The sequence below is a fragment of the Rhinatrema bivittatum genome, chromosome 1, assembly GCF_901001135.1.
Source record: "Rhinatrema bivittatum chromosome 1, aRhiBiv1.1, whole genome shotgun sequence".
Classification (NCBI taxonomy): Eukaryota; Metazoa; Chordata; class Amphibia; order Gymnophiona; family Rhinatrematidae; genus Rhinatrema; species Rhinatrema bivittatum.
Window position 1 is genome coordinate 65,225,690 of NC_042615.1, and position 22,480 is coordinate 65,248,169.

Below are 22,480 nucleotides of genomic sequence, written 5' to 3' on the forward strand. Positions count from 1 at the left end.
GTATGTCAAAGAAATCCTCCCCTGCATCTCCTGATGGCTGCTGCACGTTGTCCCCTGCTTCCAAAATGGCCACCATTCCCAATGAAAGCGGGGACGGGGACGGCTCCTGTAGTCCACGGCGCGCTGGAGCGCGTGAAAAAGCTTTATCCTGCGGCAGGGAGGTGTCCTCCCCACCAGGGAGGCACCTTTCACAAAGACCCTCGTGTGACCCTCGTGACCCCGGGCCGCCGCACGCCCGCAGCATGCTCGGGGATGACCGGGGGGGGGGGGGGGGGAAGAGGGAGGGAGGTGAGCCGCTCGGAGCCGACAAACGAAGAGCGCCGCAGGGAGCAGGAAAGACACCTCCGCTGTACCCTTATCCCCGGCAAGTGACAGCAGAGGAATGTGCCTCTCTGCTGAGGCGGCCCCGGGGAATGCACGTCTCGGGGCCACTGGGGAAAGCACGGCGAGGGGGGGAGGGGCTGGCATCCAGCATCCACCGCCCTAACAGTAGGAGAAAACAGGAAAAAAAATAATAGAAAAGCCCGAAGGAGCCACTTACCCCACCGAAGGAGGGATGGGGGAAGGGAAGGTGCCCACACAGCACTGCTTGCGATGAGAAAACTCCCACACAGAGCTTCTAACTTTCTTAAAACTCTTTTTTTTTTTTTTTTTTTTAAACAAACTTGATCCAACCTTGAGAACAGAAGAAGAAAAAATAGAATTGTGGAGAAAAGTCCACCAAACAGGGGAAGCACACGGTTCCCCTACTCCTATCCGCTGGAGTCAGAAAGATACTGAGGATCTAGGGAGGGTGCACTGGTTGATATGTCAGAACCCTCTGAAGCTTTGTCTGACTCCATCTGCTGGACGGGGGACATAACCCACCATCTGGACTGATCCTGGTACGTACAGGGAATTAAAAGTTTTTCAAAATTTAACATCATAAGATTCCAAGAAGACAAGATGTACAGTATAGTACATAACTCCCCATTGATTGTAATTTCAGCCTTTCAGTTACAATGTGAACCGGTATGATGTATGCTTACTAATGCCGGTATATAAAAAGTTTTAAATAAATAAATAAATAAATAAATAAATAAAATAACTTAATTCTAGAACAATCTAAGAAAACTGATCTCAAGTCATGTGATGTTTACCCTACAAGCTATGTATTTTTTTTTAACTAATTTACTCTCATACTTTTGAATGTAAAAATAAACTCAATAATCCATAAAGGTGACATACCATCGTCCTCACTCTCATCTAGCTCATCCGAGTAGGTGAAATATTCAGGGTTTTCAGGTTCTTCAGTAGCCTGTCTTGCTACGCGGGCAGAAATTGCTTTTTGTAGCTCTTCCTAATTTAAGATATGTACAGATACAGCAAAGTTTTAATTGGAACCCAAATAAATCCAGTCTTTACAAAGCATTTGGTGTTTAAAATTCTGCAAAAACCACCTGGATTGGTGACAAAAGAGGATGCTCAAAAGCTAAGACAGAAAAAAAAATGTAACATTATTCTGGGTGATACTGTTACAGCTCCCCTCGCTTGCTACCAAGTCTGTTATTACTTTAATAAGATAACTATTCTACAGCACAATTAAGGGCTCTCCTATTGTTTAAAAAAACAAGGAACAGAGGGGGGATCAAGGAGCCCTTACAAAAAGGCCATTCATAGGTCCAATGAAGGGAGTGTAGACTCCCAAAAGCTAGTACAGAGAGGAATCACGTTAGGCCAATAGAAAGGCATCTCTTCATATTATTTTGTTGAACTTTAACTATGAAAACCGAAAAGTAAACATTTCAGAAAAAGCTGACCACAAGTACTCGGCAGGCCATCAGCACCACAGGCTGACTGGACAATGCATTTCTCTTTTGCTTTCCTCCAGCGCTCAGCCGCATGAATTCAGAAGAGAATGTGCCGTGCAGCAAACCCAAGACAGTTCAGGGTGGTGGCTGACGGCTGCCGGAGACACTTGTAGATTTTTAGCTGGAATGGAAAAACTTTTAAAATTTTACATCTTAGAATCTTAACGTCATTATTTTAGACAGAAACCCTGGCAAAACACCCTTAGAGGGAAACACTGCAAATAAGAAACAACGGCCCAAGAGCATAAAGCATTTCTGAAAATGCTTCAATTTACCCACTACAGTGAACAGTATTTACATTAGGCAAACCTTTAGAAAAGCAAATAGTAAAAGTGCTCACCATAGGTGAAGCAAATTTGAGGGTTCCAGTAGGCCAAGTGCTTCCACCTTCCTCACCAATATCTTCTCTCTCTTATATGTCCCTTTCTTCTAATACCACCATCTCCATTTTGTCGTTGTCTTTCTATCTCCTTCTCATGTCTCTAACCTAACCTTTTCCCTCCCTGCCCCCTTCCCATCTCCAGTCCTCTCACTCCCTCATCTCATCTCCTCCCTTTTCCTCATGTTTCTCTTCTTATGTGACTTCTTATGATTTCCAATCGCAATTTCCTTTCTCTATCCCATTTCTCCTGAAGCCTCTCACTCCCTCTCTTTTCCCTGCCACAGGACGTGGTCAAAGCATCTAGCATAGCGAGGTTTAAAAGGAGTTTGGCAAGTTCCTTATTAGCCAGGTAGATATGAGAAAACCAAGGACTATACCTGGGAGTCAGCAATAAAGAATGAACCTACTCTTTGAGTTCTGCCAGGTACTTGTGTCCCAGATCGGCCATTGTTGGAGACAGGATGCTGAACACGATGGACCTTAGATCTGACTTAGCATGGCATATCTTATGTTACCCATCCCATCTTAATATTCAAACAGCCTTCACTCCCTTCCTTCTTACTCTCTCTTTTTTCACCCACAGCCTCTTGCACTATCCATTCCCAAACCTGTCTCCTCCCCTCTCCGGTGTGGAGTGGGAGAAATACCAGCACAGTCTGTTCAGCTGCTCAGATTTTGATTTGCACTTTCAAAGCCTCTGGATCAACTCCCATGCTCTTCAGCAGGAATACCAGTCCACAAACTTAAAAGTGCAAACACTGGAGAAAGAGCATCTTGTACTGAAGAGCTAGCTCAGTTTTTCAGCCTGCATGGCAGATGAAAACAGAAAACATCAACATCAGGTTTGGTAGGGAGGTGTGGAAACAGTAGCATTAGGAAGAAGAGGAGACACCATAAAGGGTAGAAAGGGGAAGGAGATGAGGCAGAAGTGGTTGGGGAGTGGAGGAGGAGAAGGGAGGTGGTTGATGCAGAAGTGGGGTTGCGGAGGTGCTTTAGTGGCACCTATAGAGGATAGTCTTGAGACAGGTGGTGGGGGCAGGATGTACGGGCAGACAAAAGCAGTGGTGTTTGGGCAGGAGGATGGAGCTATAGCAAAATATAGAATATGATGGCAGGTAAGGATCATTAAGCCTATCTAATATGTCCAATTTACTACTGGCATCAGAGTGTCAACGACATGATCTCTTGTTCTACAGTTTCCATTCTAATAACAGTAGTGACCAATTTGCTTCTTTTTGCATGCTATAGACCACAGTTGGTCTCTGGCTTTCATAAGATCATGCCATACTGGGTCAGACCAAGAGTTCATCAAGCCCAGCATCCTGTTTCCAACAGTGGCTAATCCAGGCCATAAGAACCTGGCAAGTATCCAAAAACTAAGTCTATCCCATTCTTCTGATGCTAGTAATAGCAGTAGTTATTCCCTAAGCAAACTTGATTAATAGCAGGTAATGGACTTCTTCTCCAAGAACTTATGCAAGCCTTTATTAAACCCAGCTACACTACCTGCACTAACCACATCCCCTGGCAACAAATTCCAGAGTTTAATTGTGCATTGAGTGAAAATGAACTTTCTCCGATTAGTTTTAAATGCTCTACATGCTAACTTCATGGAGTGTCCCATAGTCGTCCTATTATCCGAAGGAATAAATAACTGATTCACATTTACCCATTCTAGACCGCTCATGATTTTAAACACCTCTATCTTATCCCCCCTCAGCCGTCTCTTCTCCAAGTTGAACAGTCCTAACCTCTTTAGTTTTTCCTCATAGGGGAGCTGTTTCATCCCCTTTATCATTCTGGTCACCTTCTCTGTACCTTCTCCATAGCAACTATATCTTTTTTGAGATGCGGCAACCAGAATTGTACACAGTATTCAAGGTGCAGACTCACCATGGAGCGATTCAGAAGCACTATGACATTTTCCATTTTATTCGCCATTCCCTTCCTAATAATTCCTAACATTCTGTTTGCATTTTTGACTGCTGCAGAACACTGAACTGATGATTTTCCCTATATGCATCACCTTGTACTTATCCACATTAAATTTCATCTGCCATTTGGATGCCCAATCTTCCAGTCTCGCAAGGTCCTGCAATTTATCACAATCTGTTTGTGATTTAACTACTCCGAATAATTTAGCATCATCTGCAAATTTGATTACCTCACTCATCATATTCCTTTCCAGATCATTTATAAATATATTGAAAAGCACGGGTCCCAGTACAGATCCCTGAGGCACTTCACTGCCACTCCCCTCCACTGAGAAAATTGTCCATTTAATCCTACTCTCTGTTTTCTGTCTTTTAACCGGTTTGTAATCCACAAAGGGACATCGCCACCTATCCCATGACTTTTTACTTTTCCTAGAAACCTCTCATGAGGAACTTTGTCAAATGCCTTCTGAAAATCCAAATACACTACATCTACCGGTTCACCTTTATCCATATGTTTATTGATCCCTTCGAAAACGTGAAGCAGATTTGTCAGGCAGGATTCGCCTTGGGTAAAGCCATGCTGACTTTGTTCCATTAAACCATGCCTTTCTACATGCTCTGTGAGATTTTGATCTTTAGAACACTTTCCACTATTTTTCCTGAAGTCAGGCTAACTGGCCTGTGGTTTCCCAGATCGCCCCTGGAGCCCTTTTTAAATATTGGGGTTACATTAGCCACCCTCCAGTCTTCAGGTACAATGGATGATTTTAATGATAGGTTACACATTTTTACTAATAGATCTGAAATTTCATTTTTTAGTTCCTTTTACTTCCTCACCACTAAGGATCGTCTGGGCTTACTACATGCTTTCTTGAATTCTATTTCTGCTCAAGAAACAAACCTTTTCTACAGGAAAATTGCCCTAGAACATGAGGCTTCAGAAGCATCAGAAAATATTTCTTCATGGATACAGTGATAAATGAAACAGCCTTCTGGTGCATGTGGTGAAAGTAAAAATGTATTAGAATTCAAAGAAAGCATGGGGATAAGTACAAAGGATCCCTCTTTGTAAAGAAGTGAGGGGAAAGCCAGAGATCAACTGGCATTGCACCAGGAAAAAAACTGGGCAAGCTAGATAAGTCTTCTGGTACTTATCTGCCATGACATTCTATGTTTCTAATTCATATTGAGATTCTAGAGCTATACCCTTGAAGTACAGGTCACTCTGTTGCCTCTAATCAGCTTTATTATATCAAGAATGAAAAAAATGGACTGAAATGGTCCTCCAGCTGGTCTCATAAAAATGGGGTGTAAGAGATAGCCCTTTTTGGTTACCAGTAAGTCCTGGGTTAGACCTGTTTTCAAGTTAGAGCAGTACAGGTCTGTAAGAGGGAGGATACCATTCAAATACAGCTCCTTCCTTTCAGGGGTCTGGAATGGCCATCTCTCTGAGAGGTATTTTAAGCAACTCCCTAGAGGGAGTCTGTGGGCAGTCCTTTAAGGTTTGCTTAGTTAGGTTGAAATGAGGAGCTTAGCCTTTGTTGATTTTCTGGCCCAGTCAGGGAAAGCAGGCTAATCCAGCCTGTGGAATCTGATCAGGGTCGGGAGGGTTCCCTTCCAGTCTACACACTAGCTGGTTGGACTGTCCCTCTGAGTATATTTTGTAGGGGTGTGCATTCATTTGCAACATATTGGCAATCCGCAACGTATAGGGCCATATTTGTTGTATTTGTTGGGTCGCGAAACGTATCGCGATTTCCCACGAATACAACGAATCTTCACCAAATTAGTCTGTCGTCTAAAGGAGTGAATTTAAACAAAACTCCCACCCTCATGACCCCCCCCCCCCCAAGACTTGCCAAAACTCCCTGGTGGTCCAGCGGAGATCCGGAAGCCATCTACTGCACTCACGCCGTCGGCTGCCGGTATTCAAAATGGCGCCGTCGGTGCCATTTTGAATACCGGCAGCCGACAGCATGAGTGTAGTAGATGGCTCCCGGACCCCCGCTGGACCACCAGGGAGTTTTGGCAAGTCTTGGGGGGGGGGGGGGGGGTCAGGAGGGTGGGGGGTTGTAGTTAATTAAATTTTAGCCAGGAAACGAATAAGAATGGAACGCATGAACGGATCGGGGTCCCCCCTTGCCGAATGCAATATATCTGCCCCCCGACAAATACGAATACCGAATGTAACGTATGCGGTCCCTCTGCACATCCCTAATATTTTGGTCTTTGTACATTTTCAGGATAGGAGGCTTAGTAAGACCATGTGCACCACCTGGACTCAGGGATTGGGGATCCCTGTTTTTAGGACTGCCCTGATTAGAAAAGAATCGTCCCTCTACATCTCAACGAGGACAGAGGAGGTGGTGACCTAGGACCAGGACCTTCCGGTGTTAAATTGTCTCACAAGGGAAGAGACTTTATTTTTGAGACTCAGGAAGAAGTGTTTGGCTGCCCCTTCCTATTGCAGGGAACATCAGGATTCCTCCCATAAGAGATCCAAACACCAAGAGAGTCTAAGAGAACTAAGAACTGTGAGTAACAAATTAACTGAGGACCCCACACCCACACACAGGAGTCTTCGCTCTTGGGGAGAGAGAAAATGATTTGCAGCTCTCTGAGCCAAGACTGTTTTGCCTATTTTCATTCAAGGTAGGAGGGGATCCCTATCACCTAAAAAGGGGTACTTGCTCTACCCAAGGCCTTCACTCTTCCAAACCCTGGAGGGTGGAGATCACCAGGGTCCCTGGGAGGAACTAACTTGCACAGATTGAGAGAAGGAACCGTAATTAAGTTGACCTTATCTGTGGAGCTTGTACGGAGTGAATTGTGCCACTATACTATTATTATCTGCAGGCAAACTGATTTTGGATACCATCTCATTGTCTGGAGTGGTTTCTGCACACTGGGGCCACAGTGTAAACTTTCTTATAGAATACTCCTCTCCCAGGGTTACACAGACCTACCAGACATCCTTAGCTCTCGAGGCCTTGAAAGGTAACTTTCTCCCCATCTTACCAAGGACCCACACCTTGGGGAAAAAAGGGGACAGTGCAACCTCTAGCCTGCTTCCTTGCTCCTAAGAGACTACAAATAAGTTTATGACCCCACCCCTGCAGGACAGATACACTGGGGTGGTGTTACAGGTGGTACAAGGAGAGAGGAGGCAATTTTTTGTATTAGACTGTGTATTTCCCCATCTGCTGTTTAGTTATTTCAGGTCCAGTGCTGCCTCTTCTTTGACTTCCTACCGTTTGTCCTCCCACTTATTATACATTTTAATATTATGGAGAGCAATGTTTAAAACTGAGACATCTGGATTGATCTTAGAATCGCGAAGGTGTTCTCACATTAAACTGTCTTCCTCATTTGACAAATCAAGAATCAGTTCCATTTCCCATTTGGCTTACAGTAAAATGAACAATATTGTTGGCTTAAAGGATGGGCAGCTGCTGCTTTAAATTTCAACCCGCAATACATTCACTTTCACTGTGCTTCTTGCCTAGAGAGGCACTTTTGTCCTGTAGGAGATTCCAAATAGTTGATTATCAGCAGTATCAATGAATATGGGAATTCCATTCCCATTCACAATAACAAGAACACGAGCAAAATACCTGAAATGAAGTTCTTTTAGAGGCCTTTGGGTTCTTGTTGTAGGCCAATATAGTGCTGAAATCTTCATCATCAGACATAATGTTTTAGACAATTAGGAATAAATCTGAAGCTAGCAAGTCCACCGATTAGAGTTCATAGAATTATTTCCTGATTTACTGTTGTCACTCTTCAATCTAGGACTCCTGGAATTATCTATGTTTATCTGTAAAAACAAAACACAGAGAGTCCTAAGTATAATGTTTCCCAATTGGTAGCAATAGTTCAAACAATCCTTGCCTGACTTAAAAATGGCAGCATACGTGCTGAAAAAAAGGAACAGAGTTAGGATGGGTTAGAAAGAAAAAGTATGTATGGCGGGTACTTTCTGGTGATTATTTTGCACAGTACCTACACTGTGAGCGCCACCTGAATTTTCAAAGGGAAACTCCGTGGGGGCAGTTTTCAAAAGCACGGGTAGATACAAATTCCATGAGTATTTTTCTCCGCAGATTCACACCAGCATGCACGTATTTGCCCTTTGAAAATTCCCTCAGGAAATAGTACCTGCCTTTTTCTGCAGATACTTTTTCCCTTCAAAACAACCTGCATGGTTTTGAAAATGCAAAACTCTGCATGTTGCATTCCTTGCCCTCTCTCTGCCCCAAGGAATGTTTCTTCTCAGTGCCAGTAAATTTATGTGCATTGCTGAACCCTCCCCCGGGAACACCTCCACTCAATGTGAATAAACCTATGCACGTTATTCAATAATCTGCAGACTGTTACCTGTTGGGAGGGAGGGAAATTTTCCAAAAGCGATCTGAAAACTGTCCTAAGGGAGGGTAAGTTACAAATATATTACCTCAGGTATAACAGTTTTACCTGCGGAAATGACGTGTTCTAAAATTGCCCACTTAATATAAGGGTAAACTTATGTGCTATGCCCTGCATGCCCGCAAGTTCACCCAGCCTGAGTGTAAGTGTTTCTAGAGGCATCCAGATGAATTTTGAAGCAGTGGGATGTACCTAAGCTCTTCCCGAATAGGGCGGAAGGCTGCCTGCAGTCCAGTCAAACCCACATGTGCAAAGGCTGCGACATCCCGGGCCTGCACATCCAGGCGATAATGCCTAGAAAAGGTATGCAAGGAAGACCACATTGCAGCTCGGCAAATGTCGACGGGAGACAACAATCTAACTTCTGCCCATGACACTGCCTGAGCCCTACCGGAATGAGCCCTAACCTGACTAGGTAACGGCTTTTTAGCATCCACATACACGGCCATTAATCCAGCGAGCTATTGTAGCCCACGAAGCTGGTACACCCTGTTTACTTCTACCGTGGAGAACAAACAGGCAATCCATCTTCCGGAAAGGTTTAGAAACCTCCAGATACCTCACGATATGTCTCTTGACATCCAAGGGTTGCAAAAGGAGATATTTCTCTGCATCTCTTTCCCTATCCAGAGACGACAGGGAAAAGGACTGATTCAAGTGAAATTCAGAGACCACTTCTTGCAAAAAGGAAGGAACAGTACGCAGCTGTATCACCCCTGGAGTCACTCAAAGGAATGGCTCCTGGCAAGACAAAGCCTGCAGCTCAGATACTCTACGTGCAGAACAAATTGAAAACGTGTTTTTTGTGGCAATCGGGCCGATACAGTAAAAACGCGGGAAAGCACACAGGCCACTCTCCTGTGCGCGCGATTCAGTATTTTAATTTATTTTAATTAGGCGGCTTGGCTGCACATTTTACTTTCTGTATCACGCGGGAATACCTAATAGGGCCATCAACATGCATTTGCATGTTGCAGGCACTATTAGGTTCGGGGGGGGGGGGGGGGGTTGGACGCACGTTTTGAACGTGCTATTACCCCTTACTGAATAAGGGGTAAAGCTAGCACGTATTGGCCCGAATGTCAACATCCGGTAACCGCAAGGGAGGACAAAGATGTTTCCCTCCTTTCAAGAAATGGGCCACATCTGAATGAGCCAAGGGACCACCATTCACCTGATCCCTAAAACAGGCAAGAGCCGCTACCTGTATCTTTAAGGAATTAAAAGCCAACCCTTTATTCAATCCATCCTGCAAAAGTTCAAAAATGAGTGAGATTTTAACTGAATGAGGAAACACCCCTGGATCTTCACACCAAGCCTCAAACACTCGCCAAACCCACACATAGGCTAAGGAAGTGGAGAACTTTCTTGCTCTTAGCAAAGTGCAATTATCCATACTTCAGCAAGCGAGCCTTCTCAAGGGTGATACCGTAAGACAAAACTGAGTTGGATCTTTGTGAAGAACAGGCCCCTGCCGCAACAGATCCCTGTGCACCAGAAACCAAAGGGGAGAGTCCACCAGGAGCCTTCGCAGATTTGTATACCATGGTCTCCTGGAGCAAGCTGGTGCCAGCAAAAGCACCAACCCTCTGTGATTCTTGACCCTCAGAACCATTCTGTCCAACATGGGCCACGGGGGAAAGGCATACAGCAACTTGCCCTCTGGCCATTCCAGCATGAAAGCATCGATACCCAATGACTTTGGATCTGTCCTACGACTGAAGAATCAAGGAACCTTCACATTGTGAGAAGTCCCCAGCAGGTCCAGAAACAGAAGGCCCCAGTGATCCACTATCAGCTGAAACACCTCAATAGACAATACCCATTGTCCTGGGTCCAGATTTCTGTCTGCTGGGAAAGTCTGCTCTTACATTGTCTTTTCCTGCAATGTGCGAGGCTGAGATCTCCTAAAAATGCACTTCTGCCCATTCCATAAGTTGGTCTATTTCCTGCGACACTTGCTGGCTCTTTGTTCCTCCCTGTCGATGTATGTAAGCCATTGTCGTTGCATTATCGGACATTAACCAGACTGCTCGACCCTGCAACCTGTCGCTGAACTGTAAGCATGCCAACTGGACCGCCCAGCCTTCCAGCCGACTGATGTTCCAGAGAGACTCTTCTGCACACCAGCACCCTTGCTCTGTCAGTTCCTCACAGTGAGCTCCACAACCTTGGCATGAGTACTAGCCAGTCCAGTGATTTTAGGGAAACCCCCTTTCTTAGATGATCTGCTTTTAACCACCACTGTAATTGAGAGCAGACCTCCATCAGCAGGTAGAGCCGAATCGAATAGTCCTGAAACTGTGGACTTCAACAAAACAGCAGGGAGCGCTGGAGAGGATGCATGCGGGACCTAGCACAAGGCACCATTTCCAGGGTCGCCACCATCAGACTGAGCACTTGTAGATAGGCCCACACTGTCGGGCATATTGTGTTCATCAACAGACGCACCTGCACCAACAACTTCTGAATATGACCATCCGGCAGGAAAACCCTGCCCTGCTTCATGTCGAACTGAATACCAAGATACTCTAATGACAAAGATGGCTGAAGACTGCTCTTCACCAGATTCACCACCCAATTGAGCTCCTGCAATAAGGAGATCACCTTGTGAATTACCAGGAGGTTCTCTTCCACAGACTAAGCCTGAATCGGCCAGTCCTCCAAGTAAGGGTGTACCAGGATTCCATCCTGTCTCAACACTGCTGCCACCACCACCATAACCTTGGAAAAAGTTCTGGGCGCGGTGGCCAGACTAAAACGCAGTGCTCAAAAATGATAATGATGTCCCAAAACAGTGAATCACAGAAAATGTTAGTGCTCTAGTCAAATGGGAATATGCAGGTATGCCTCAGACAGATCCAAGGAGTTCAGAAATTCCCCCGACTGCACAACCATTATCACTGAGCACAAAGTTTCCATGCGAAAATGAGTCACCCGTAAATGATGGTTGAACCCTTTGAGGTCCAGGATGGGATGAAAGAAGCCCTCCTTGTTGGGCACAATGAAATAATTGGAATAGCGACCCGTATTTTCTTGAGACATGGGCACTACAACCACAGCCCTCCCTCAGATTGAGGAACCTTGACAAAATACACTCCACTACCTGCTTCCTCTGTGGGGAGTGGCAGGGAGATACCATGAATATGTCCCGAGGAACACTGCAAAACTCCACTGCATATTCATCTCGTATCACTTTCAGAACCCACTGGTCTGATGTGATTTTGACCCACCTCTGATAAGAGAGAGAGAGGCGACCACCTATCTCCTGTTCCCGGGGGTGCGTCAGCACACCTTATTGGGAGACTCAGGAGGTTCCGCTACCTGAGCCTGTGCCTTGTCTGGGCTGTCTGGGACGAAAGGACTGAGACCTTCTGAAAGCTTGAGTCCTCTGAAAGGTCACTCCTCTGTGTGGTCGAAAATGCTTGGATCCCCTAGCAAAACCTCTCATGCCAAAGGAGCATGGCATCTGCTTCTTATCCTCTGGCAACCAAGGAACTGGGGACTCATGCCACATATTGATCAGTTTCTCCAACTCAATTCCAAACAAGAGCAAACCTTTAAAGGGCAATTTTGTAAGGTTAGCATTGAAGGTTGCATCGGCCGACCAATTTCTCAGCCATAACTGACGCCTGGCCACTATTACCAAAACCACCCCTCTGGCTGAGGTGTGGACCAAATTGCAGCCTGCATCTGCTAAAAAGGCAGCTGCTGGCTCCATAAGTGTCCTGGAATTCACTCCAGATTCATCGACCTCCTGAGAGAGAAGTAAACAGGAATGAGCCACCAAGGAACAACAAGAAGCTATCTGCATGGTTATTGCCACTGCTTCAAATTCTTGCTTAATGATGGCATCAATCTTTCTATCGTGTGCATCCTTCAAGGTCGCTCCCCCATCCACAGGGATAGTCATCCGCTTGGAGACAGCACACACCAGCACGTCCACTTTCGAAAAATGCAACTGTTCTCTCGCCACTGGATCCAGGGGGTACAGGCCTTCCAAGACTCGACCCCCTTTGAAATTAGCCTCCAGGGTGCCCCATTCAAGCTCAATCAATTCTTGAATGGCCTCCATAACAGGGAAAAAACAAGAGGCTTTACGCAAAGAAACCAAAATGTGATTTTTCTTTGGCTCAGACATGGGATCTGCCACAAGTACTCCAAGCATCTTCAATGTCTGGGAAATCAGAGCCGGTAACTCATCTCTATGAAAAAACCACAACAAAGTCCTATACGGTTCCAGTCCCGTAAGAATTTCCCCATCTTCCAGAGAGTAAGGATCAGCCTTATCATCCGTGCTGTCCAGATCCCTAGTGGGAAGATCTGCTGCCAATCTAGGTGTACTTCAGCGCTTAACAGCAGTTCCGTGCAAGTGAGAGGTATTCACCTGCAACTCTGACCTGGCAAGATTGGAGTGGGCTGAGGAGTGTGCCTGAAGAAAGGATTGCAATCCTTAAAAAAATTCCACCCAAGAGAGAAGGATCCATGACAAAACCAGAAGGCACCTGTGCTGTGCCCACTGAGCTACTTTCCCCGCTGACGAACCAGTTAAGAGAGTTCCAAGGTCAGGCGCTCCTCCTGACACATCTTTACCCAGGTCCTCATCAGGCTGGGAAAAACCAGGCTTAGTAAAATCAGTTGAAGGTAATTCTCCTTGACCCTCTAAGCAGCGCTGGCACAAGTTAGAGGGAAGGCGAGGCTGAGATGCCCGAATATGACAGGCAGCACAGAGGGAAAGACACTTAAGTTTCTTAGCTATAGGTACCATCAGTCTGTCAGTACGCTTAACAGGCAACTGAAAAGTGTACATCCAACTGAATTTGCGCTGTAAAATATATGCGTCCAAAATGTAGGCATCCAAATTTTAGGAATCTCAAACATAGGGGTCCAAAACTTAAGTGCAAAAAATGCAGACCAAATTGTACGCACCCTTAAGCGTGCGCCTAACAAAGATGCCACTACCACCTGGATGCCCAAGCAGGCATCCAACTAAGCGTCCAAAAACTGGATGCAAACCTGGATGCACAGGCGGCTACACTTGCACGAACTGATGGTCCTGAAGAGAGCAGCCTGACGCGCAGGAAAACACGCAAAAACACCACCGCAGCCTACCACGCGGCACACAGAGAAAAACCTAAGAGCGGGGCCTAGCCCAAAAAGGCTGCTCAACCCATCTGGCTGCCCACGTCCTTAATCTCCCTCGGGGACGGGAATGAATGTCGGATTGGCTCGCTGAGTACAGAGACTGGAGGAAGGCGGAAGCCCTACAAAAAAATCCTCATTCTCTGTCTTCTGGGTTTTTTTAAGCTTTACCTGAGCTCAGCCCAACCTGGCTGAGTATAAAGACAGTCTCCAGCTGCGGGGGAGACCGCACTCGGCTTCTTGCTCCCGCTGCCTTTCAGTTGTTTTAACAGCTAAATCTTCACTGGCTGATAAAACCAGTTACCAGACCAAGGCACTTATCTGAGGGACCACGGAAATCACCTCAGGAATTCTCAACTGTGGGAGGGACCATTTGGTATCACTGCAGGAGAGCGGGGCAAATTAATTTTCCTTCTTTCTTTCTCCTTCTAAAACGTAAAGCAATCCCCAGTAGGGAGATGCATATCCATCATCTGCTGGAGACGGAGAATACTGGCAGACTGAAATCACTGCAGGAGTATATATACTATGTCAGCTTTGCTCTGTCTCCATCTCCTGATAGAGGTACATAACCCACTGGTTCTGAATTCATCTGTCTGGACGCTAAGAAAAGTATTCTGCACACAAATTAGCAGGTGTAATTTTGTGCAGTTTGGGTGGGATAATTTTCAAAGTGAGCAAATGCATGCTAGTTCACTTTGAGAACTGTTGTTACTTATATGCTTATTTGTTGTCTTTCTGATGCAGGCTGTTACAAAATTACCCTTTAGTGCAGAGGTGCTCAAACTGATTCTCAGTCCCCGTCCCCCACCAGCCAGTCAGGTTTTCAGGATATCCCTAAGCTAATATGCATGAGAAATATTTGCATACCTAGGAGGTAGTGCATGCAAATAAATCTCATGCATATTCATTAGAGATATCCTGAAAACCTGACTGGCTGGGGGGGGGGGGGGGCCTCAAGGACTGGTTTGAGCATCCCTGCTTTAGTGAATAACACATTAACCTGCGATTTTAATGCCATTTAGTAACTAGACCCTTAAGTAACTCAAGATTCAACAACATGAAATGATTGGCTGCCTTGAATCAATTACCCTATATACAACATATGACTTTGATCACTTAAAAACAGATCTGCATAGAAATCGCACTTCATTATTCAATTTGTTTTATATTGACACAGCCAGTTTGTTGGATTTTTTTATTTTATTTTAAAACTAGCCGTTAAGCCCGTAACAACGGGCTACATTTAAAAAAATGTTTTGGTCCATTTCCTTCCCACTCCCACTCCCTCCCCCTCATTCTCCTTAGCCCTCATTCTCCCTTCCTCTCACCTTCCCCCCTCCCCTCACTCTCTCCTCCCTCCCCCCCCTCAGTCACTACCCCTCCCCCTCTCCTCCCTCCCCTCCCCTCAGTCATTCCCCCTCTCTCAATCCCCTCCCCTTTCAGCTCATCCACAACCTCTTCCCTCGGATGGCGCAGACAGAAGATCTCCCGGGGGGGGGGCCCTCCCTCGCACCTGCCGCCGCCGCTACTGCTCCTCCCAGCGCCATTTGTTTTCAGGCACGCTCTGCTCTGACCGACATGCTCGCCCACACATGCGCGGTAGAGCTGCTCTCTACTGCGCATTTGCGGCATGTCGGTCAGGGCTCCTTTATCTAGTAGATATTTCTATGAGCCAACTTACATGATTAAAAACATTCATAATAAAAACAAAAATTTGTGACCTAAAATAAGCGGAATAAACCACAAACTCAGGTGTACAAATTTTCACCCAAATAGTGCTTGATTACAGTGAGAACATCCAGCTGGTTAGGTTATACAGTATGTCTTAGCAAATAAGATGGGGGTTGATATTTAATGGGCAGCCAGCTAAGTAACTTAGCCCGATAACACTTATCCGATTAAGTTAGAAGGATATTCCACTGCATGGCTATGCTGCTGAACTTTAGTACTGGTGCATGGGCGGGCATGCGTGCATGTTTGCGAGCTTGCATCCAAAGACACATCCATTTTATAACATACGTGAGTATAAGCACATACAACCCTGATGCACACCAAAGTCATTACTGGTTTTCCTAGTTCACCCAAGTAAGGGATAGTATTTCCTACCTCCCCCCCCCCCCCCCCCCTCCCCCAGTTAAATAGCCTCCCTTTCCCTTGTTAGCCCTGATCTTTAAAACCCGTTGTTTATTTATTTATTTTTTTTATGACTTACATGCCATCCATAACAGAAGTAAAGTTTCATAACAGGGGATCCCGAGGCGCACTTTGCATGTACTTATGCGCTGGTTTCATTGTGAAATCCAGAACTGCCCATACCCCACCCATTTTTCGTGAAAAAATTTTGTGCGCACAGCCAGAGATAAGTGTGTATCCGGGCAGTTTTTAAAATCCACTCTGTGTGCGCCAGCCTGACATATTCACATATCTCCCAGTTTTGGCGTGCATCAGGGTTGTAAAATTCACCTTTAGTCTAGACATGTTCAATAGCAGGTCTAGACTTAACCGGTTAATTTTTTTTTCCAATTAATTCTTTATTCCAATTTAAAATATATTTCACAAAAAATACATAAGAAAACAAATATATTAATACTGAATAGTAAACATACATCAATCAAGTGAACAAAGCATGCAATATCTAGCCCATAACTAGAGGAAGAACAAAAGAAAAATAAAATGTCACAGCAAAATATAATTTGATTGAGAAGCAAGACACAAAAAAATCTTCTAAACTATCAATACTATTTTACCTGATGACCTTTCCTAACTATCCACCTGTCTTATCTCTCAGAAAGATTTCAAGGTGCCTTGGGTCAGAAAAGCTAAAACTTCTTTTCTGATAAGAAATTAAACATTTACATGAAAGCTTAAGAAAAAATGTTGCACCTCAAGACAAAAATTGTTTGCTTCATATTTGAGTACTAACTGAAACATCCGGAAATACTTTAATTTTCTGGCCACAAAACTGAACATGTTTACATAAACAATATTTAGAAAAAATAGCTCTTTGTCCCTCTATAAGTTAAAAGAAACTACAAGAGTAGCTTTAGCCAGATAACTTATCTGGCTTAGTAGTGCCACCCTGATATCCCATTGCCCGCCCACTTTTTCTCCATCGAAAAGATAGCCAGATAAGGGCCTTATTTTCCAATATCGCATTGGTAACGCATTAGGGGGCGTTACCAATGCAAATGAGGCTTCTTTCATGCAGTGGGGAAAAATCGCGTGCGGCGATGTTTTCGCCATTCACGAAAACATTAGCGCCGCACACGATGTTTCCCCAGTGCACGATGACTCGGGGTGGGGATTAGGTATGAGCGTCGGGGGTTGGGGGCCACTTTCGCATTCCACATGAGACCTACGGACAGAACAGTGGTCTCTAGTGCAGATTTGCTGGCTGTCGGAGTGAGGACGCTCACTCCAAGAAGTGGTTTGGGCAACGTTCTCTCTACCTAGCTTGATGGACACTCTACCTGGGCAACAACATGCTAGGTGGAGAGAATGTTGGCCAAATCTCCGCTTGGAGTGAGCGTCCTCACTCCGACGGCCAGCAAATCTGCACTAGAGACCACTGTTCAGTCCGTAGGTCTCATGTGGAATGCGAAAGTGGCCCCCAACCCCCGACGCTCATACCTAATCCCCACCCCGAGTTAGTAGGTGGCCCTCCCATAGGGGTTAAAATACCTATGTAGGGCATAGGCACTATAGTAAGGCTCTCTCGCTCGCTCTCTCTCTCTCTCTCCCCTGAAACAGGCTGTCTGGGACTATCGTGGATGGCGGTAATCCTTTTCAGGCCCGTAACGCAGTCCATAACGCGAGGTTGGAGTTGTAGTTATTAGCCGCGATAGCAGCCGCGCTAACACTGCGGCCGTTTCGCCGCACACGATACACAGGTTCCCGCTTTACATATGCTCCGCCCCAACTCCGCCCCCTGAATACCAAATGACTAATTTGCATTCGCAAATCACGTTAACAGCTGTTAACGCGATTTGCGAATTTATCGCACGCGGTAAAGTGCTTGGAAAATGAGGCCCTAAGTGACTTATCCAACTATCTTGTGGCTGCTGAGATTTCCCAGATATTCATCAGCTGCTAGATATCCGGATAAGTTCTACGTAGCCAGCTATCTCCCATTTAAATATCAAGCTCAAGGTTTTTAAAGGATTTCTAAACAATTTAATCCATGAGATATCAAGAACTGCATCAGGGACAGAATTCCATGGAAGTGGTCCTGCAACTGACAATGCTCTTTTTTGGATAAAGTCTAGCATGGTAATTTTTAAAGTTGTAACATCTAGAAGGTTTTTTGTCAAGGATCTTAATTGTCTGGCAGGTTTATAAAGATGAAGGGCAGTATTGAGCCACATTATTATTATTTATTTGTTTTTCATAGGTGAATCTTTGTGAATCAAATTATAAATAGTTAAAATTTTATACTATATTCTATATGAAATTGGTAGCCAGTGAAGACTGAACAGAGCAGGAGTGAAATGATCCCTCAGTCATGTTCCTGTGAAGATTCTTGCTGCCACATTTTGAGTCATCTGTAGCGGGCACAGAATCGTTGCTGGAAATACAATTTACAATGAGTTACGGTGATCCAATTGATTTAATATAAGGGACTGACTATAGGACCAATTGAAAGTCTCAATAGTCAAGAAGTGTAGTTTTAGTTTTTTTAAACAGATGTAGAAATTACCTTCAAATTATGCCATTGCACTGATAAATTGGAATCAAGCAAGATTCCAAGATTTATTGCTTGATAAAAAATTGGAATAGAGTTTCTTTGTTAAACAATGGCTGACATGGCAGAAGTAAGCGGTGGTTTTATTCCAAACAAAAGCAAGATTTTAGTTTTGCTAATGTTAATTTTAAGAGGGTTATGTGCATGCCAGACAGAGACTAACAAAACTTAAGCACAGTGAAACAAGTCATATGATACTTGTCCAGCTGACACTATAAGTGATGAAGAATTGTATATCATCCACATGCAATTTATAATTTACCCCTAGGCATGCCTAGATTTTGCAAAGTGGAGTCATATAGATGTTGAAAAGGGTGGATAATATCTACTGAAATAACAGTTATTTATTTTTATTTGTGTTCATTTTAATCATACAAATACATTTATGGGTTTTACTGAGGTAGCAATGTATTTGTATGTTAAATGTGCAATTTCCAGCGTACCCATGCAGTTTGCCGGCCTGTGGGGATCTGCAAGCTCATTTTCAAAGGGAAACACCCTTTGTAAATTGCAAGTACACACAGCACGGGTACTTATTTTGCACCTGCTTTACAGCAAATATAAAGCATATATCAGAAAGTAACACAGTAAATGTAAGTAGATAAAGACCAAAATGGTCCATCCAGTCTGCCCACCTTGCATGTGCAACTATTTCGAAATGAAATCTTTGTATATTCTTTTCCTCCACAGATCTAACCTTACCCTGTTTTCCTCCAGGGTCAGCATACATGTGCTGTTTCAAAGTACACATATTGTACTGGGATGGGGAGATTTTCTAAAAGACCATTTTACACAAGTCAACACATTTACCTATGCAAAATCCTTTCAAAATTATCATTTAAAATAACAAAAAAAGCCTGAAAAATGGAAAAGGTTTTTCATCTGACAATAGTTATGCTGCTAGGGTGCCCTCTATACTCTACAATTACAACCTAAATTGTTTCTCAGGACTTTTTTATTTTAATAATTGCAAAACAAATAATTAGTGCACTATATGCCACAGACTCTTTATGCTTGAGTTATCTGCCATCATATCAAGTGTTTGGTCCCATTATATGGAACAACCAGGTTACTGACAGCTAACTGTACTTTTGAGTTGGCTTGCAAGAGAATTGCATGATTTGACTATTTTATATTGTGAGAAGGCATGATTAGCTTTGGAGTGACTCCAGCAGACGTAGTCATGAGTGAAACTAAATTTTTCCATTTACAGGATTTCTAAGAGACTTCTTTCCCTGCCAAAGAATTCTTTAAATCAGCAAAATTAACTAGATTTTTCAAAATGTCAATTTACCTGGATTTGTCTCTATAGCTGTAGCTTTCATTTATACTCCTAAATCACCTTTCTGTTCTAATATATTCTTTTTATTTACTGAGCCATGGTAGATAAGGGATGCTGTCAGAGGTGATTTACAATGGCAGAAATGGTGCTTCCTATTTGTCAGTGTTTATGTGTGTTGGGAGAGGAGAGGAGGTGGGCATCTTACTGTTTCAATACAGGGTGCCAAATTGTATACCTGTAACTTCTGTGCTTTCTTTAAATAAAGTGTGTACCTTTCATTATAACTACACACTCCTGTCTCCCATTAGCCCACTCTGTACTGAATGCTATAGACATCGGTAGGCTTCAGATAAGCATCAAGGTAGCAGCACTGGTATTTATTTACATTCAAAATGATGAGAGTAGCTAGCTAAGGGGAGCACTGAAAAACTATCTACTCTAAGAAAATATTTCACAATGAAAATGTAAATCACCATATTTTTCCCTTGACAGCCCAATTAAGTGTGCTTATTCTACTAGCAGCTGCTGTTTTAAAATATTATTTAATTTTAAACCTGAGCAAGAAAATCAAATTAAGACAAAAGTCTTGTCTTTAAATGGATCCCAATGGGGAAAGGGATGGATAATAGAGTATTCTGAAGGTTCATCTCCTATCGGTTTCAAAAACTGTTAAATCTAAACTAAATATACAACTAGTATCTGTGGATCTCAGCGCTCCCACTTATTTGCTAATCTTTGCACCACATTCAGATTCTCTCTGCAAGCAATGAACCCACTTCAAATCTACAGTAAAAACATTAAGCCTCTGGTTTGACATACACGTGGTTGATCAGGATCTTCCGTGAAAGTCGTTTCTCCAAGCAATCTGAAGATTTAAAAAAACGGGGGGAGGGGGGGGACGAAACGGAGCTTGAGCTCAAATTCTAGGGCTCCAAGCCCTTAAACCGCTCCGCATCTCTCGAAGCTAAGCACTCCGCCCCGATCTCCGCAGCAGCTTACGGATCCCTAACCTGCAGCTCGCAACTCCGCACTTTCTCTCTCACAACGTCGCGGACGAAACCCAACCCCGCAGGACAGGGCAAAGCCGGGCAGCGAGATGAACCGCTCCCCAGCTGCCGCTTTCCCACCAGCCGCAGCCGGTTATTAGCGCTTTTACGCCGGCAGCCCTCACAGGATCAGCTTTAAGACTCCATTGCCGGTTACCAGGCGACGGGAGCGATGGCGGAAATGACGCAACAGATGGCGCCGCCTTGTCACTGTGGAGACCGAAACAGCCAATGGGTGAGTGATACGGCGAAAGACTGGACTAGTGGGATAGTGGTCGGGTAGTATTTGTTGGTGGTTCCTATTAACTTCTGAGTGCTGGAGATAAATTAATATGTTTGGGTGAAATAAAGTTATTTATGCTAATACAGGCTGGCTTTCAAAAACTCAGATTGTTTATTTTTTTGGTTTTTTTACACCTCTCCACCAAGTTCGCCTTCTAACCCTCTTTCTCAAGGCAGCCCTACGCAAGGTTACTACTCACCTTCAGATGCTGCAGACTAAGTAAAACCTGGCTGAGATTTTGCGATCAAGATTCTCCAGTGGGGGGGACTGCAAGATTTTAGGGGGATCAACAGTCACTCAAATAAAAATCTTCACACTGGTAGTGTTTTTGCAAAACCAATATTTTCCTGAAAAAAAACAAACAGTAAAGTTGTTGAAAATAAAGGGCTCAAGTTTCCAAAACAGTAGTTTTTACAAAACAAATAACAGTTCAAAGAAGAAACAGTAAATAAAAAGGGAGGTAATATAAATTCCAGGCCTCACTTTTCTCTAATATGAACCTCCCTCCCCCCAAGAGAGAGGGAGATTAAAGAGCATGCTATTTAAGTGAACTGCAGCAGAGAAAAGAGGACAATGCAGCTACATAACGTGAGCCACCAGCACAGGAAACTCAGAAAGAGATTGAAAAGTTGACAGACCTCTTACTGTGAAGGTACTTAAATGATTATTGAATAGATGAGTCAAAGACTCAGGGGAATTTGCATGTCACAGCCCCCTGGACTACTCTTGGTAGCTTGCAGTGAAATATTACTTTAAATTATACAGAACTATGACAGGAAAAGTCCTACATTGGAGAATTCTGAATAAGAGAGGGATTTATGAGAGAAATGTACTGAAAAAACAGTCTTAGGAAACAAACAGATTCTCACCCTGACTATAAAGGGGAGTCAGACCCTTGGGTACCTAGCTCTCAGACAACAAAAAAAAAAAAAAAAGCCAGTCAGGATAGAAGGGTGTACATCTATTCTCTTTCCCTGGTCCTGACTGGATCATAGCCTTTTGACAGAGAGAAGGTAAACTAGGTTGGATAACAGTGAATGACTGACTATGAGCTTAGTAGAACTAAAAGCTAAGATTAGAGAGAATCTGAATCACCGAATGCTAAACAAGCCATGTGCCTAGGAGAAGCTCTCCTACCAATGCAGAGAAACTGAAGGACAGCTTTGTAGGTAGAATCAGGTCCCGGGGAGAGCATGGATTCCAGTGTTGGCACAGATCTTTCAACAGAACAGAAGTGGCACCTAGGAAATGGCAGCAGTTTAGATACAACGGACCCCCAGGCCAACACTGCCCACCAGCCCAGTTGCCATATTTTCATATGAGTGAAACTTGGGGAAAAAAAGGGGAAAGATAATAATACTAGATTAAGTGGGAACTCAAGAGGTCCCT

At 44.1% G+C, this 22,480-nt stretch overlaps 1 protein-coding gene across 5 annotated transcripts in view; it reads right to left on the reverse strand.

The window, feature by feature from the left end:
• The window catches only part of MAP9 (microtubule associated protein 9), a 208,893-nt gene extending 187,852 nt beyond the window's left edge, over positions 1–21,041 (reverse strand). Inside the window, exons 1-3 of one of the 5 annotated variants that reach the window (XM_029613539.1) lie at positions 20,934–21,041; positions 7,784–7,986; positions 1,228–1,339 (exon numbers count right to left, since the gene is read on the reverse strand). In XM_029613539.1, the coding sequence (XP_029469399.1) occupies positions 1,228–1,339; positions 7,784–7,861 (190 nt within the window). In that variant the 5' untranslated portion in view covers positions 7,862–7,986; positions 20,934–21,041. Of the gene's footprint in view, positions 1–1,227; positions 1,340–7,783; positions 7,987–19,115; positions 19,137–20,581 lie in introns of those variants that run through there. The other 4 variants (XM_029613485.1, XM_029613405.1, XM_029613587.1 and 1 more) reach the window with 4 other exon arrangements.
• Between the last annotated feature and the right edge of the window lie 1,439 nt (positions 21,042–22,480).